Here is a 19,348-nt window from a genome sequence, read left to right as displayed (position 1 = left end):
GCTCCATTAACAAACTCTTTTTTTTTAGAAAATACTTGGTCGTTTTGGCACATTAAACATTCGTCTGCTTTGATACTAAGTGTTCATCAGATTTTGATCAATAAATAGGTAGCATGGCCATGGCGGCTAAAAAATGGAATGAAAAAGTTGAAAAAAAGAAAAAAAGTTGAAGAAAAAAAATATCTCTAACTACATAAATGTACAAAAAATATATTTGCTGCCCACTCTGTCAGTGGTTACCACTATCATTATGATTTGTCATGTTACATTTATGTCTCTTTGTAACTGGTATGCAGGGTATCATAGCTATCATATTGCTACACAGAGCAACTGGGTTGTGTGCCCCTCGCGTGTTACATGCTGGGGTCGTCAGGCTATGATATGGAAAACCTGACCGCAAACCATATTGGTGCACAGTGTTGGGGAAGATGCCACGTTCCTCGCGTGTTAAAGAACCCTGCTGTGGTATTCCATAGAAGTGGGAACCTTTGTGCTCCACCACAGGAGGCTAATTTGCCCGACCTAACTATCCCTCCCTTTTTATAGTGGCAATCAAAGTTTGTCGACCCTATTGTCCTTTTGTCCTGTCCCCATTTTCATGTCATCGTCACCATTTCATGTTCATCGCTGAATATAGCTGAAATATTGCTGCTCAAGAGAAATTTTGATATAAAAACACTCTTCTCAAAAGTAAAAATTATATGCCAGGAGAGCCCTAGAATGCAGGATTTTGCTTCATTTTCCTCAGAGCTTCTGGGGCCCCAGACTTCCGGCTGTAAGGACACCTTGCTTTGCGAGGTGTGAACGTCGCACTGTGCTTTATTACTCCTAATTGACATCAAATGGGGTTGGCATCTCTGATACTAAAAAACACAAGTAAATGGGCAACCTAAACTCCACTAAAACTGGAAGCATGGACTAGGTGCATTGGTAGGGTGAGCTAGCAAAAGTGCTCAGAAAATGTCACATAGAGGGTAGAAGCAAAAGGCAAAGAAAACTATGACATGGTGAAGAAATTTGTTTTCATGATGCAGATGGATACACAATTAAGATCCACAAGTTCATGATGACAACTGTAAAAATTCAGGGGTCAATGTATATAATTTACATTTATAGCACTAAATATTTTGACAGAAGCTTTATTTATGCATACGATTTTGTTTGAATTGATAACATGAACTGAAACATCAATTTTCTGTTTGATGACTTAACTTTCCTACTGGGGGATACTCTTTCTGGTTGAACATAAATAATTTAGTACTTGATAAATTTGATTTTCAACAAATCCTATTACTTTGAGCAAAGGTTAAAAAAAAGATTTTTTTTCTATTGTCTGCTTTCTTTGTTGTTTATTCAAAAGTTATCTATTTTTTTATTTCAGATACACCTCATGAATTTGATCTGTCAGGAATTGTTAAACTCAGGTATAGCTGTTTATTCAACATTATAATTATCCTGTTTGTGGGAGTGTAATGTTTTTTAATTCATTCAATAAGAAGATTGTAACTTTTAATAATAAATGATTACTTTTGGCTGAATAAACTAAATAGGACACTATAATAGTAATAGATACATGCAATTACATTGCTTTTATAGGAAGAGGTAAAAGCAAATGCTGATATCCTCTCAATTACATGAGGTTGTAAATGAATTTTATTTTTCGACTGAAGTATTGGAAATTTGGAGCATATTTTTCCTTGAAATGAGACCAAAGCTTCAGCTTAAATTCTTCATTTGGAGAAGTTGTATTGGAGTTATTGCCCTTGAATGGCCAAAAAATTATAAAGTTTTTTTTTTTTTGCTTACAATTAAAATAAAATTTCAATTGTTGGAAGGATCCTCATAACAAGGTTGTCAGTAGTTTTCAGCCCTTTGTGGATTTCTTGCTTTAACTTGAAAGCCGTAGTAGATAGTCACTTTCATTTGTCAAAAATTTCCTGATGACAATATCTACAAAAGTTGTCATAGGGTCCAAATTATGTCCAATGTGAAGACTCCTTATTGCCATTGAAAGACCAAAATTAGAGGATATTATAGCTTGAAAACCTTTAGATACTGAAAGAACTTTCAATTAATGTAATGGTCCTTATGACAAGGCCTACAATAATCCTTGAGTTCCAAGTTGTATATCAAATTATTGTAAGAGTTGCTCCTTTTGAAGGGCCTAAAATGACTATTTGTATGATTTTTAGCTTACCTCTTTCAGTTTATTGTTCAAAAACTAAAATAGATAAAGAGAAACTTTCAGTAAATGAAATAATCCTTATGACAAAAAAAGTATGATTTGGTCAAAGTTAAGTAGTTGCTCTTTATTTGAGTTATTGCCTTTGAATGGCCAAGAAAGACTTCTTTGACAAGGTTAGCAAATCAAAGATGTCCTAGTTCATATTTATCTGAAATAATACATACATTGTAGATAATGTTTACAAAGTCATTGATGAAGTCAGATGTGATTTATGCTTTGGTAGCATTCAACAGAGATTAATGTGAGAACCTGGGCTTCGTTTCATAAAAGTTATAAATGGAGATTAATGTGAGAACCTGGGCTCCGTTTCATAAAAGTTATAAGTGGAGATTAATGTGAGAACCTGGACTCCGTTTCATAAAAGTTATAAATGGAGATTAATGTGAGAACCTGGGCTCCGTTTCATAAAAGTTATAAATGGAGATTAATGTGAGAACCTGGGCTCCGTTTCATAAAAATTATAAATGGAGATTAATGTGAGAATCTGGGCTCCGTTTCATAAAAGTTATAAATGGAGATTTTCCTCAAATGTTCAATTTTAAGCAATTTTTAGTTGAAGAGGACTTTAAGGAAAATCTTGATTCGAGAATTTTTATGGAACAGGGCCCTAATATTTTAACAAAGAAGCAATAAATATCATAGCATCGCTGGTCATCTTTATACTGTTTATTTGCAGTTTAATGGTAGAAGATTTGACAGGAACAGGGAGTTACATTGTAAACCTGAATATGAGTTTATGCTGGGAGTTTAACAGTACATGCCAATATGATGTCAGAATTTTCAAAAACCTACTGTTACCAAAACCTTCTTGTCATTTAGACCAAGACTTCATTGCACCAAGTAAGCCATGTTTCTCCCTGTCAAGGAAGTCATATTAGTTCTCCTTGTCAAGGGAGTCATTTTAGTTTGTTATATCCTTACATATGTCTGTGTGTTAAATAGTACACATTGATTGAAGCAGAGTGATACAGAAGTTCCTGTAATCAGCATATAAAATGATTTGTAATTATTTATTGACATTATTGTGTAATCGGGGTATAAAATAATCTGTAATTGTTTATTGACAATATTCTGAAATACATACAATGATTAGCTTCAGATATTTTTATGTACAATATGAACGCAATATTGGTATTTTCTAGTTTGAAAAATTGTGGTAATTGGAATTTTTCCAGTACTATTTCCATATTTCATGTACCTTGTGTTATTGGTTCTACATTAATGAATGAATTATTACTTCTTTTCATATCTTTTCAGACTTCTCTCTAACCCTATGGTACAGTGAGAAAGGTTATACCCCTGCAGCTACACTGACTGGTAACGCTTTGACTGATTTATTGGAGGAGTTAGGCTTAGTCAGATTCTACCAGTCAGCTGAATGTAACATAACAGCCACTGCTCCTAATGCATGGAATAATGGTAGGAACACCTTTCAGCTTCATAGTCATGTAGAGTGTCTTAGCTTCACAGCCTAACCAACCACCTTTGTTTGTTTGTTTGTTGGGGTTTAATGTCTGAGCAGCAATATTTCAGCTATATTCAGACGATGAACATGAAATTGATGATAAAATGAACGTGAAATGATGATGAAATGAAAAAGGGATGGGACACAAGGACAATGGAGTCGACAAATTTTGATTGCCACTGGAAATAGGGAGAGGTGGGTAGGGTCGGGCAATTTAGCCTCCTGTGGCAGAGCCCTATGGTTCCTACTCCGGGAGAATACCACGGTAGGGTTCTTTAACGTGCGAGGAATGTGGCATCTTTCCCAACACGGTGCACCACTATGGTTTGCGGTCAGGTTTTCCGTATTATAGCCTGACAACCCCAGCATGTAACACGCCAGGGGTACCCCATTTCACCACCTGGGGCACACAACCCAGTTGCTCTGTGGGCAGAGCGCCCTAGCCCCCGGCTAGGGTTCTGAGCACTATTTAGTCGCCTTTTACGGCAAGCTTAGCGCTACTGCAGGCCTATTCTTTTAATGCCTGGACCTGCACTAGTGATAACGTGCTCATCTTGAGTGCAAAGGCTGTGAGATAGATTCAAGGCTGATTCACTGCTTCTCTTTGAAGCATGATCCCTCCCAAAAAATGGAGATAGAATGATGACTAGTCAGCTTGGAGTCAGAACATTTGTCTAAGTAGAATGATGTGCCTTCCTGCAGGCTGTTTCTTCTGTGAGCTAGCACATTAGAAATCTGACTTTGTTTGTCTGACCAATACAAAGCAAGATCCAGTAGATTGTTTAAACTTTACCTGCATGAAATATATGACATATGATGTCAAACTATAATCAAGTAATCAATTACAGCCTTCACATTTTCCTTACACAATTTTTTTCTTTTTTAAACAAATATTTGAATTATTATCTGGATTAAATTCAATAAATACTGTGGAAATACAATTGTTCATGGGGTACCAATTTTTGTGGTTTACGTGGGTTGGCCAAACCACAAATTTCAGTTCCAATCAAAAAAGGAGATTTTCCATTGGTGTTTATACTGAAAAGCTGAAAACCACAATTTCAAGAATCCATGAACTTTTGTTTCTTCCCAAATCCACGAAAATTGGTATTTAAGTACTTGCACAGGAACATATTTCATTTTATTTTTTTGCTTCTGCAGGAAACTATAATGCCACATAATGGTTACATTTATAAGCTTCAAACTGTCCTAGAAAACAATCATTGATAATTATTTGCTTTTACTTACTGTTTATTATTTTACAGACTGTAACACTACAAAGGACGACCTACCAATCTTAGTACTTACTGTTTATTATTTTACAGACTGTAACACTATAAAGGACGACCTACCAATCTTAGTACTTACTGTTTATTATTTTACAGACTGTAACACTATAAAGGACAACCTACCAATCATAGTACTTACTGTTTATTATTTTACAGACTGTAACAAACACTACAAAGGACGACCTACCAATCTTAGTACTTACTGTTTATTATTTTACAGACTGTAACACTACAAAGGACGACCTACCAATCTTAGTACTTACTGTTTATTATTTTACAGACTGTAACACTATAAAGGACAACCTACCAATCTTAGTACTTACTGTTTATTATTTTACACACTGTAACAAACACTACAAAGGACGACCTACCAATCTTAGTACTTACTGTTTATTATTTTACAGACTGTAACACTATAAAGGACGACCTACCAATCTTAGTACTTACTGTTTATTATTTTACAGACTGTAACAAACACTATATAGGACGACCTACCAATCTTAGTACTTACTGTTTATTATTTTACAGACTGTAACACTATAAAGGACGACCTACCAATCTTAGTACTTACTGTTTATTATTTTACAGACTGTAAACACTACAAAGGACTACCTACCAATCTTAGTACTTACTGTTTATTATTTTACGGACTGTAAACACTATAAAGGACGACGTACCAATCTTAGTACTTACTGTTTATTATTTTACAGACTGTAAACACTACAAAGGACTACCTACCAATCTTAGTACTTACTGTTTATTATTTTACAGACTGTAACACTATAAAGGACAACCTACCAATCTTAGTACTTACTGTTTATTATTGTACAGACTGTAACAAACACTATATAGGACAACCTACCAATCTTAGTACTTACTGTTTATTATTTTACAGACTGTAACAAACACTACAAAGGACGACCTACCAATCTTAGTACTTACTGTTTATTATTTTACAGACTGCAACAAACACTATATAGGACAACCTACCAATCTTAGTACTTACTGTTTATTATTTTACAGACTGTAAACACTACAAAGGACTACCTACCAATCTTAGTACTTACTGTTTATTATTTTACAGACTGTAACACTATAAAGGACAACCTACCAATCTTAGTACTTACTGTTTATTATTGTACAGACTGTAACAAACACTATATAGGACAACCTACCAATCTTAGTACTTACTGTTTATTATTTTACAGACTGTAACAAACACTATATAGGACAACCTACCAATCTTAGTACTTACTGTTTATTATTTTACAGACTGTAACAAACACTATATAGGACGACCTACCAATCTTAGTACTTACTGTTTATTATTTTACAGACTGTAACAAACACTATATAGGACGACCTACCAATCTTAGTACTTACTGTTTATTATTTTACAGACTGTAAACACTACAAAGGACTACCTACCAATCTAAATACTTACTGTTTATTATTTTACAGACTGTAACACTATAAAGGACAACCTACCAATCTTAGTACTTACTGTTTATTATTTTACAGACTGTAACACTGTAAAGGATGACCTACCAATGTTGAAGGACGGTATAACTTGTAGCTTGTCAGCCTTATGTACTGGTGTAGATTGTTGTGTACCAGTAGACTTGATAGATAGATCCCTACAGGTTGTAGTAGATATTAGCCCATGTTACTATAGGATGACTGTTGCTATAGAGAGGATGCAGTTTAATATCAGTCTGATGGATTATAACTGGGGGTCAGTAATCGACCTAGCTCTTCATGGTGTTTTCAAAATTAGGTAAGTTTATAGATGTATTTATATCACAGCATATTTTTTTCGAAATGTATGCTTTTTAATTTTCATTTGCAGTGATAGGAATGAACTTTTGCTAAAGGTTGTAAGGTGAATAAGTTTATGCTTTTGAGTTCACCTGGACTAAAGACCAATATGTGGTATTGTCATCATTTGGAGTCCATTGGTCAGTTTTTAGGATTGTAAACTTTAAATTTTTTTATCTGAAACCACTGTCAGGTCAGGTTTACTTCGAATTTTGCCAACATCAACCTAAATGTGAATGTTTTATGAGGTATGTCTATTACACTGATGGGGCTATATATACGTGGGCTGGAAAAGAGAGTTTATTAATTTTAAGTTATACCTCAAAAATAATAGGAGGAAAATAAAGCTTGATAGGCATGTGACTTGAAGAGCTCTATTAAAAGTTTCCATGTAGGATGTCTTCTTATTAGAGTTATTGCTAATGAAGGCAAAATAAGATTATGTTCTAGTAATTTTTAGTTAGTACCTTGAAAACTATAACAGATAGAAAGGAACAGATCTTAATGATAAGGCCTAAAAAAAAAAATTCTATGGTGTTTGGGTTGGTCTCTTTAAAATGAAAAATGATTTAAGTTCTGCTTGATCAAATAATTTGGCTACAATATTTCTATTTTTTCTAGGTGAGCTATTCAAGGTCTTGGGACCTGTAGTTTTTAATGTTAAATTTTTTACTACGATATATTCATAGGGCAAGTTATTGTAGAGGTGAAGTTGTCCCTGTTATTTATAACTGTTGTAGGAAATGATCATGCACTTTTAACTAAGACTTTAATGGGATTTAATTTGTTTTCTAATAACCTCTTTCTTAGATAGCTGACCTCACCTTAGGTTTCATTCTTTCTTATATTTTAGACTTTCAGTGGATGATCTTTTTGAAGAGAACTTGTATCTTGTAAACCTGAACTTCAGTATATGTTTTGAGTCTCATGGACCTTGTCTAATAGAGCAATCAGTAATTCTACAGAACTCACTTTTACCGAAGATGGAATGTAACTATTCTAATGGCTTTTATTTACCAGGTAAGATCTAATGTCTACATACACTTGTGAATCTGTAATAAGTTTTACTATTACTATAGAAACTCACTATTACTGAAGATATTTTGTATGGCTTTTTACCATATTATATCTACTGTCTGTTTATTTTTTCGACACAGTTGGTATTGAGTTCACTTTGACATTATGTGACATACATGATAATTAACCATGGTAATCTAACCGATGAAGATTACAACCTTGCATTTCATTGGACAAATGTAAATGCAACTGTGTTACACAGTCACAAATGAATTAATGAATGAATTCTAGAAACCACCTAACTGATCCATTGGTTTATTATAGGCTTTTCTGTAAGCAGATGGCTAACAGCCAAAGGTTTGAACCCAGAGAAGATCCCTGAGCAGTATGTCACTTCCCAAATACTTGAGTACCTTAATCTTTCTCCTTACTTGGCAGAGACCTCATGTAACCGTAGAGTAGCTCCATGGTCACCAACCTATGATGGTTGGATAAGGAGTAAGTAGACCTTGAAGTTTGAAAAATACCTTTTATGCATTCTTTGGTTATACCCAATTCACTTGTGAAAACACCTAAGGATATATTAACTTTCTTCTTTATTAGCTGGTCTTTTGATTGACCTTAGAAAAGATATATTTATTTCTGATATGATGACATCAATAATAATATTTGTATAAATACTTTTTGCCAGAGTTTTATATGCTTGTGTTGTTTGTTTTTATAAGTCCTATTACATGGTTTTCTCCAGCTTTTATTTTTCCAAGTAAATTGAAATGTACCCTAGTCTGCCCATCTGCACAAGGTATGATAATTGAATAAAAAAATTAAGGGATGTTTATTTTTTTTAAGTATAGTTTCTTATTTGGATATATTAAACTAAATATTGTGAAAGTACTTTTATTCATGGGTACCAATTTTCGTGGTTAAGGGAAAAGTTATCTGTTTGTAGATTCTTAAATTTGTGGATTTGACAACTCTATCATACAAATGAATTTCTTATCGTTGGGAACCAAATTACAAGATTTACCTAGCCTACCAAAAACCATGAAAATTAGAACCCCACTAACCATAATACTTTTACAGTAAGTTGAGTGTTTCAAGAAGAACTCTGTGGTGTCCTCTGCAGAGACTAGTTAGCTGAACTGGCTTTTATGTAATATTAAGTTGTCCTTTAAATTACAATTGGAAATAAATCGTTGTTGATAACTAAGTACATCACTAATCAAAGACATACTTGTTATTTTTAGACTGTAAAAAGCCATTGTCTCTGACTTACCTAATGGGCACTGAGACTACCTGTATAATGGAAGATACCTGTACATCTATCAGATGTTGTGTAGAAATGTCCCTTTTAGACAGGTCATTTGTCTATACAGTTGGACTGGATGCTTGCAGCTTTTCTTTATCAGTTGGAATAGATAAATTAAGTTACAACTATTCACTTATTGGATATACATTAGGTTAGTTAAACCAGTAGTTATATCTCATATAACAAATGTTTTCACTGGTCTGTCAGTCCATCTGTATGTCATCTCTGTTTTTGAAAGTATACAACCTTCATTTAGGTTTTTTATTCCTATTGGTATTCATATTGCAAAACTGGAGGAAAGTATTTATAATTTTGTCTGATGTCCTTCAAACTTGGAAGAAGAGTTGGTAACCAGTACAACTTGGATGGGATTTTTAAGGTTCATCATTATCTTTTGACAAATATGGCCTCAATTTCACCACAAAGTTCCCTCTGACTACAGACAGACCTGTGTATTTAGAAGAATTTAAGGCATAGCATCCCCTAGATATGAGAAAGTTACATTATTTTTGTAAAATTATATTAAAAAAACTGGTCTGACTTCGCTGTTTTATTTTCATCAATTCTGAAAAAAATCAATGAAAAACCTTATACACATGCAAATGTATTACACTCATTTATCTTTTCTTGTCGTTAAATGTTCACAGATTACTGAAAAAGATTTATATTTGTAGGACAAAAGAAGCATTTCTACATCAATGGAGTTTTCAAAATAGAGTGAGTTTTTAATTATCTTGATTTTGATAGAAAACAATTGCAAGCACGGTTTGTGAGTTTATTTTTTGTCATTTTCACAATGGATATGTTTTTTTTCATGTAGACTTTTTCACATTATGGATTTTTCTTTTTTTTTCTTTGATGATCCTTTTTTTTTTCACTGAATAAAACTGTTTCTTTATAAAGAAATACTTTTGTTAATTCAATGATTATATGAAATCTAAACAGGCTGAGGAAAAGGTCTCAGAGAGGCGCATGTTATATTTTTGTTAGTATTTTAGAATTAAACAGCTATTTTCGGTCATTCATGCATGTAACATTTGGGAGTGGAGAGATCCGTTCATACATGCATGAATGACCGAAAATAGCTGTTCAATCCTTATAATTCTATCCAACAGTCAAAGTTACCCTCTGAGAGCCTCAGTCGGATATATTGATACACTGTGTTTATGTTTACGCTTCAATACACACACATTCCCTTGCACACATATTTACACATAATCATCTGCATGACAGTGAAGGCAGCATGGACGAAGTGATAGTGGGCATTGAAAAATACGAGATGTAAACAATTCAACAGGAATATAATTATTAAGAAAATACAACGAGAAAGAAAAACAAGGTGTTTTCAAGGGTTCAGTCAGACACAGTTACAAGTTTCTTTCCCCGAGCTGAAAATTACTCTTTGTAAACAAACTTGACTGGTAAAATCAATGTGCGTGTGATAAACTATTCTTACGGCTATATTACGCCGTTCAGTTCGTTGTCACCCTATTTCGGACTACACTGCCACCATATTGGTTTCAAGTTGACTGGTGTTCATGAATGTATGAACGATCTGGTGAAGTTCATGCATGTATGAACTTTCTGGCGAAGACGTTCTCCACCAATCAAAAATGGCTATTAGCATGAAGAATCTCATGATTAGAATTATTACAGGATGAATCAGAGAAGTGTGTTAATCTTTTTAAAAAAAACTTAATATTTAGGGGGAAAAAATATTGAAAATATTGAATTTAAAAAAAAAAAAAATTCTCCTCAGATCCAATTCTACTTTCTGTTCTGATGGTCTTTCTCATCATCCATTCAGATTTCATTTTTGATGCCTTTGAAAGCATTATTCAGAAGGAAAGCCAGAAGGATTCTGAAAAATTCATCCGAACAGAAAGTAGAATGTAGTTTTGGTAGATCTTGCATGCAGTGACTGAATGAAACAATTACTGGGTCTAATTTTAATTAGATTGGCTGTGCATGGGATGTCAATTTGCCTTTGTGCAATCTAGCATAGTATGCATTGAATAAACAGTTTTATGTTGGACCACATTGTAATTTACTGTTCCTCAAGTAGATAAATTTGATGGTCTGTTAACAAAAAATTCCTGAGTCAAACTTACCTGTTTTGAATATTTTGCATTTATCACTAAGGCTGGCACTCCCATCTAACTTCTATGGTATCAGGGCCTAATAAAATTGCAGTGATTTAGCACATTATTTATTCATAAAAGATATTTATATTAACTCATACATTTATTATTTTTATTTTTGCATTTACCATCTATAACTGGAACAGGAGATCTGTTTTTGCACAAAGAAAGCCTATTTTTATGATACATTTTGTATTCTTTTTAAGTTATATTGTGGATGAATTACCAAGCAGCAATGAGTTCCTGCTGTCAATGAATGTGAGCATCTGTTTGGAGTCTACCTTCTGTGTGGTCAATAGAACTGTAGCTAACAATGTAAGACTACCCAAACCAATCTGTAACTGGGACAAAGGCTATAATATACCAGGTACAATATCAATACTGCTGTACTATAGGGTTAAAGTTTTTTTTGATATTGGCCCAATATTATGTCCAAACTTAGTTGAATTGGGGCAAGGATAGCTGTATTCAGTGGTATTTGGTAGGTTTAGTTTGAGTTCCGCAGAGAGAACGCCAAAAAATTTGTTTTGCAAATTTGCCTAATCTACCATCTATGGCAATTTTTCAGACCCTTAAAAAAAAGGTGGAGAACTGTATGGCAACATACACATGCAAGTTAGCAGGGTGCAGAATGAGGAGAACAAATATGCATCGTCCGAAAGTGATATGTTTTAGAGATATTCCAAAACGACAATAAGAGTCCCCAATAATTATTTTAAAAACTAAAACGATTTCTTGAATGTCAAAAAACGTCAATAGAGAAAGAGGATTGGAAATGTGTACAATGTTTACATAATGAGAACATCACATGGCAGGTTATATCCTCCCTTCTACTTTTGTCACAAACTCAGTTCCTAAGACAAACAATATGCCAGAATTTTAGATAGATGGACAAATGCATATGCAGTTCCTAACAGATAAATAGTTTAAATGGTGATTCATATATTCTGATGATAATTTTATTACAAATGAATATGAGAAGTCAACGTTCTCTGCTATTATTTGTCATTTACAGTGAAATATACATGTAATACTAGTCAAAATGTAATGCTGTGCTCACTTATAGGCAATGCCTACTCCATATTATATATGAATTAGCAGAAGACACCTTGACATTCAACCATCAATAATCCTGATCATTCATTTTTTTACATTAGGAGTACAGAGTCATTTAAGGAAATTAATCACAACACAAGATCAATACAAATTACCAGTAATCGATTTCACATAAGGATGTACCAGTGAAATTGATTGTAAATAATGATGTCATAGAAAGGATAGCTTTGTACAGTCATTTTTACATGTATGCCTTTTTTGTGAAATCTGCTTGAAATAAGATCCAAATTAATCAAATCATGATACAAAATGATGCACACATTTTACACAACTACATTTATTGTTGTTGGTCTGTTCCAAAATGATGTATTAAGTACTACTCTATCTAAGAATCAGGTGTGTAAGGGGGAAAAAAACTTAATTTACTTCATATTCCTAGTATATATACCTCATAACCTCCAGAAATAACAGAATTAAGATAAATGTTTAACATATTGATAGGTCAAATTTAGTTGAAAGAGTAATCAAGGAAACCAAGGTTATAGCGGTAATCAAGGGAACCAAGGTTATAGCAGTAATCAAGGGAACCAAGGTTATAGCGGTAATCAGAGTAATCAAGGGAACCAAGGTTATAGTGGTAATCAAGGGAACTAAGGTTATAGCAGTAATCAAGGGAACCAAGGTTATAGCGGTAATCAAAGAGTATTCAAGGGAACCAAGGTTATAGTGGTAATCAAAGAGTAATCAAGGGAACCAAGGTTATAGTGGTAATCAAATAGTAATCAAGGGAACCAAGGTTATAGCGGTAATCAAAAGAATGTAATTCAGGGACAAAGACCAGACATGGAAAACAGACTCACACAACAAAGAACATAAAGCAACTAAAATCATACTTACAAAGTAACAAAAGTAAATGAGCAACTCGGACTCCACTAAAAACTGGGAGCATGGACCAGGTGCACCGGTAGGGTAAGCGTCCTCTGCTTTTCTAGAAACACCCGCCGAGTTGCTCATAAAAAGTCAAGTCCGGGGTAGACAAACAAGGAAAGGCAAACTATGACCCGTTGAATAAATCAGTTTTCATGCTGCTGATGGATACATCATAACGATCCACGAGTTCATGATGACGACCATAAAACTTCTGTAGTGATGACTTCAATCTTGTAGCAACATAACCCTGTTTCAGAAGCCTATTTGTTAGAGTTCTAGCGCGATACAAAAAGTCTGCATAGTTTCGGCAAGCTCTGGCATAACATATGAGTTGTGATATACTCCATATGCAGGAGCCGATGGGATGTTGTCACAGATGAAAGGAAATTGACAATTCTGAATGAAAAGTCATCACGTTTTTCGTAAAGTTTGGTCATTAGTTTTCCTTTACCATCAATTTCTAAGTGTAGGTCAAGATATGAGGCTGACTTCACAGTGCCTATAGTACCCTTTATCTCAAGTTCTTTTGGGTAGATGCGATGTATCAAATCCCCGAAATTAGGATTGTTTGAAGATAATACGTCATCTATATAGAGGAAACTGAGATTGAAGGATCTAGCCAAACGATATTCTTTCTTTCTGATCAAATCAGCTATAAAGTAAGCCTCATAAGAGTGAAGAAATAGGTCAGCAAGTAAAGGAGCACAAGTGAAGTACACTATGGAAAAATTTTCCCACACTTTTTCCCTCTGTAAGCAGTAAAAAAAATTCCTTGTCACTGATGCTTTATTATGAATTTAAATAGCTTTTCAGTTGTTTTCTAGATGTAATAAATATATTTTAGTCTAAGAAGAATAAATTTAGAAAAATGACATGCCTCCCATTGCCTGATTCTTACACAAAATGGTACTTAATTATGAAAACTTGGTTGAAATAACCATGTATAAACATTGGAGAAAATGTGTAAATTTTGTGTAAATGTTAATTGAACTTTTCATGACTTGAATATGATTATTGACTTTTTTTTGTCACTGTGAACTTGGATGTATTATCTAAGTGACTTCTGGCAATGAATATGGTATGTCATGAACTTCAGAAAAGGTTTCGAGCTGTGCTGTCAAATGTAAAGGTGATCCTGTATTTTAGGGTTTGACATATTCAATGCTGACAATATAAGTACCATTGTTTATATAAATGAATATTTTCAGACATGATTTTTTTCCACTTTTTAGTGAAATTCCACTATTTCAAATCAGGATTTTACCATTGCGATTCTTTATTTTAATGTATATTTACTTCCGATTTTGCCAATTTCCCCTTTGTTTTGTAGACCTTGAAAAATCATGTCTGTAATTTATAGATAGTTAATGTGTTGTTGTAATCATGCCTTACAGAGAAACGGTTATTGTACTATTACACTGTCTGTTTTTGCTTCCTGTAGGATTTTCTTTAAAGTCATGGAAGGCAGACCGAGGATTTGTATCAGGACATATATTACCAGAGTATGCTATACTCCAACTAAAGAAGGACTTGGGAGTAGCTGGTTACCTCAGAGAACAGTCGTGTAACACAAGTTCAACTCACACAAATGGATGGCAAGAAGGTATTGACTGTGTATTTAATACTGTAAAAGTATTAATTTTCACGGTGTGCTATTTTTTTCTATTTTTGCAGTGAACATAAAAACGTGAAAAAAGTACCAGTGAAATTGGTTTTTAACATTATATAAGGCTTATCATTTTTTGAATCCGCAAAAATTGATACTTGCGAATATGTTCACTTTACAGAATCTATAAAAATTGATAGGTTTACAGTACATTAAATATTGGAAAGGAATGGGTTAATGATAAGGATGATATAATACCTTTGGTTTGGTTTAACTTGATTTCATGACATGTTTTTATTTCAGATTGTCCAGTTACTACAGATAAAGAGGTTTTAATGACAGGAGTCCAATGTTCTCTGTTAGATACATGTACTGGTGTAGATTGCTGTGTGGACATCAGTGTCATTAACCATGCTATAAGAACCGTTCTTATTCTTGATCCTTGTGATCAGAGATTAACCATTGGTATTGATAACCTGGTATTCAATGTGTCTCTCTATGACTTTGAATGGGGTGAGTTGAGCAAGGCTTATACTGTACACAGGAAAATGTGCCACACATGAGAATCATATTGTTTGCATCATATGATGGTCATATGAATCAAGCACCATTTGATTATCATATGTTTCAGTTTACACATTATTATCATATGTTTCAGTTTACACATTATTATCATATGTTTCAGTTTACACATTATTATCATATGTTTTTTAAGCCAAAATTAACAAATGAGAATCATATGACTGTCATATGTTAAATATCATGATTATCATATGTGGCACATGTAGCTGTGTACCATTACAAATATCTGTACAGTATGAGTTAATCAAAATTCTGGATGTTAATTAGTAACAAGGCAGATTGAAAATGTGTATATCTCCAAATGTTATTATTATCGAAAAACAATTACATGTATCTTTTAAAAAAAACTTGTTAAGACAACGCTGTCTTGAAAACTCCTGTAGCACTGTTTTGGCTTGAATTTTCTGTACTATATTATAAGGTATGTTTTGGGTGTCTATACATGTGCATGTACTTTTGTTATGTCATATGAGAGAAAGTTATTATATCTATCAATTGTTCACTTTTTATAAAACTGCACAGAATTAAAAATTAAAGTTAATTTAAGGTCAGGGCAAATAGCCTTTAGTTAATTGTCAAATTATTGAATTATACCCCTTTGACTGTGAAGCATTTTATATAGTTGCACATAAATAATTGAGGTTTTTTTTTCCAGCTTCACTTCACAAGATTTACATGGAGAATGTGTTCCGCATAGAGTAAGTTGTCTTAGTTGATTAACAAAAGATTATTGGTATTTTCTTCTTTTTTTTTATTCAGGTTTCTACTTTTCAAAGGGCGTTTGATAACTGACTTTGTAAAAAAATGAAAAAAAAAGTTCACATTGCCTATTACTCATGAAACTGTTAAGAATAAGAATTTGTTACTGATACGTATTTAGTTGAACCCTGGGATTACCGTATGCTAAGAAGATGTCCGTGGAAGACCAAGGAAGTGCCAAATTATGTTTTCAAACAATTTTATTCATGAGAGATCACAAAAATTACATTTTTTTGAAAATGAATGTTTGTTTTTGAATAACTAAAATAATTTATTTACATAGAACTAAAAAATAAGAAAAGGGAATAGTTCTTTGATCTGTACATGATTTAGTTGCTTTGTTAGTAAACTTTTGAATATATTTGGAGTCATTTTAATTTGATACAGAACAAATGCTTGTACATCATATTGACCTGAACATTACATTGAAACAAAGAGGAAAGTCAGATAAAATTTACTGTATCATATAATCTACCTGGTTTCTACATTAACAGTCTTTTGAAATGTACCTTACAGTAGCAGTTTGAATGTGTCTTATATTCTAGCCATGCCTTTTTTATGATTATTTAATTGACTGTTTTTCCAGCTATACTCTGTATGTTTACAAGTACTCACCAGTATTAACTAATTTTCTAGCTATACACTTTATGGTTACAAGTACTCACCAGTATTTACTAATTTTCTAGCTATGCCCTATATGACTTGGCCAGTGATCGCCAGTATTTGATTGATATGAACATCAGTGTATGTTTTGAGACATCAGAACCTTGTTCACTGGTACAACCTATATTCTCTAAAACCAAACTGACCAAGAAACCTTGTGCATGGCAAACTGGCTTTGTGCAGCAAAGTAAGTTTTGATGTTTAATGTACAAGTATATAAAGTCTAAAGAAAGATACAAACTACTTAATAGATATCAGGTAATGAGGATACAGCACAAACAAACAAAAAAGTCAAGAGGAATGTACAACGATACTGATGAAGATGTTACGCTTCTAGGAAATATGAATAAGCAAAATATTTTCAGTCAAACAATGACCTTCTTCAGTGCCTTAAACAGTTATTCAAGTTTTATAATCAGAATCTTAATCCTGTTGATCTTCTAACAATAGTCATATTTTTGTTGTAATTTTTTGAATAGAAAACTTCATATGTTTTCCAGATTTTTCTATTACTAAATGGAAGAGGAATCATGGGATAGATATTGGAAGGCAACTCAATCCAATAGAAATATCTAAGCTTAAGGAATCTCTTGGTATAGCTCAATTCTTAAGTAACAAACCTTGTCAGAGATATGATCCACCTTACAGTCCTCCTTTAAATGGATGGCGGTCAGGTCAGTATATCTGCATTAGACATCGCTGAATATAGCTTCATACCTAAGTAACAAACCTGTGAAAATTTTCTTTTAAGGTATCTTACAACCTACGTTGTATATGTGAGTGTCAGTTTTGAACTGATATTTTTTCAATTGCAGAATAATTAGTGTAATAACCTAGCTTTGATCTTTATAATTGATTTTAGCAATATAGCTATCATAACATAAATGAAGTATACAACAGTATATTTAATCTTTCATTTATAAGGAAGGTAACTTGTTATGATCTCTTGACTGCAAAATGTATGTAACAATTTCCCTATAACATATATTGTCTGCTTCATTTTAAAATATTAATACATTATATGTTACTTGATACAGACTGTACATCAGCCACTTTACCAGAGCTCAATACTTTGCCCTTCACTGTAAACTGTTACATTGACCAGACATGTACAGCAGTAAAGTGTTGTCAGGAAATCAGTCAACTTAGTACTACCATGGAAACAGAGGTCACCATAGACCCATGTGACTTTATGTTGACAGTCCGGATAGAAAAACTACAGTTTAAGGTCACTCTTTTTGACTATGAGTGGGGTAAATATTATTATCTATCCTTTTTAACTACACATTACAAGTTTTTTATATTTTTTTTGAAGTAGTGAACTTCTTTTGGTAATTTTTTGTACCCCCCACCAACAAAGTACATGTATAATTATATCTAAACAAGGATAGGACAAAACTCATCACTACAGCAGCAAGCTGTTGTACAGCTATGGGAAGGTAATATTTCAAATCTACATGGAGAAGCTATCCTGATTCTGTATAGATTTAAATACTGAAATAGAAGTGCTAGTGTTGTACTCCTTCATCTGAGTTGGAGAAGTGTCATCTTATAGTGCCATGGGCCTTGTTCTGGTGTAGAAATACTGATGTCTATCTGCCCATCCTTCAGTCAGTCCTTCACACTTTACTTCATGCTCAACATATTTTGTCCAAATTTTGTTGGATTGTTAAGTCATCATATTTGCACATGCCATACTAGTGGAACACTTTGTGGATGCTACTCTGAAAACCGCTCAAAAGATTTTCTCCAAATTTTGTAGTATTGTTAGACACCATATGTAGTAGATTATATTTTTCTACCAATTTGATTTTACAATTTTTACCGGAGTTATGGGACTTTTGCACTTCGACATATTTTGCAGCAACAAAGGAACATGGGGCTACACAAAGCAATCTTGTTATTATTACAAGAATGTGACATAAATGTGCAATAATAAAAACTGTGCTTGAAATGATGTGGAATTTTTCAGAAACCTGAACTAATTAGAAACACCTTTTCGGCAAAAATTTCAAAATCACTATAATTTCTGAATTTACTATTTCTAAAATATGCTCTTGCCAGTAAAGAACACTAGCAGATATAATGGAAGGAATTGATGATCAATTTTTATAAATGTAGCATATATTTTTTGTTGGACAGGCTGTACAATGTATGATAATTGCAGTGGTCTACATTATCAAACAAAAGATTTTGGTGTTTTTTTTTTCAGGGAAGCAAGAATATTTTGATCTGTATGGGGTTGTTTTGGTGAAGTAAGTATATCAAGTCTGTATTGTGTGATAAGTGAAGGTATGAAAAATGGTAAAATGTCAATGATTATGAAAATGAGAAATTTTGAGTGTAAAATCATAGAAACTTCCATTAGTAATACTTTGAAATGTTTGTAAAGTAGTTTATTATAGTATAAATAATCAAATTGGTTCAGATGGGTAGAGGACTTCTTGTAAACACTATTTTTGGAAAGT

At 33.2% G+C, this 19,348-nt stretch overlaps 1 protein-coding gene across 3 annotated transcripts in view; it reads left to right on the top strand.

Moving 5' to 3' along the window:
- The window catches only part of LOC148601933 (uncharacterized), a 229,325-nt gene that overhangs the window by 124,002 nt on the left and 85,975 nt on the right, over positions 1 to 19,348 (top strand). For all 3 annotated transcript variants that reach the window (XM_088554674.1, XM_088554673.1, XM_088554675.1), the window contains 16 exons: positions 1,382 to 1,424; positions 2,922 to 3,085; positions 3,503 to 3,664; positions 6,521 to 6,776; positions 7,671 to 7,837; positions 8,159 to 8,332; positions 9,082 to 9,294; positions 9,818 to 9,860; positions 11,491 to 11,651; positions 14,712 to 14,873; positions 15,180 to 15,389; positions 16,114 to 16,156; positions 16,904 to 17,067; positions 17,381 to 17,554; positions 17,918 to 18,133; positions 19,093 to 19,135. In XM_088554674.1, the coding sequence (XP_088410800.1) occupies positions 1,382 to 1,424; positions 2,922 to 3,085; positions 3,503 to 3,664; positions 6,521 to 6,776; positions 7,671 to 7,837; positions 8,159 to 8,332; positions 9,082 to 9,294; positions 9,818 to 9,860; positions 11,491 to 11,651; positions 14,712 to 14,873; positions 15,180 to 15,389; positions 16,114 to 16,156; positions 16,904 to 17,067; positions 17,381 to 17,554; positions 17,918 to 18,133; positions 19,093 to 19,135 (2,395 nt within the window). The remainder of the gene's footprint in view (positions 1 to 1,381; positions 1,425 to 2,921; positions 3,086 to 3,502; positions 3,665 to 6,520; positions 6,777 to 7,670; positions 7,838 to 8,158; positions 8,333 to 9,081; positions 9,295 to 9,817; positions 9,861 to 11,490; positions 11,652 to 14,711; positions 14,874 to 15,179; positions 15,390 to 16,113; positions 16,157 to 16,903; positions 17,068 to 17,380; positions 17,555 to 17,917; positions 18,134 to 19,092; positions 19,136 to 19,348) is intronic.

Source organism: Perna viridis, chromosome 12 (assembly GCF_037379345.1).
Source record: "Perna viridis isolate PV_CMFRI_1.1 ecotype Kerala chromosome 12, ASM3737934v1, whole genome shotgun sequence".
Lineage (NCBI taxonomy): Eukaryota > Metazoa > Mollusca > Bivalvia > Mytilida > Mytilidae > Perna > Perna viridis.
The sequence above is the reverse complement of the archived record's forward strand: the minus strand, read 5'-3'. Positions and strand labels throughout refer to the sequence as shown.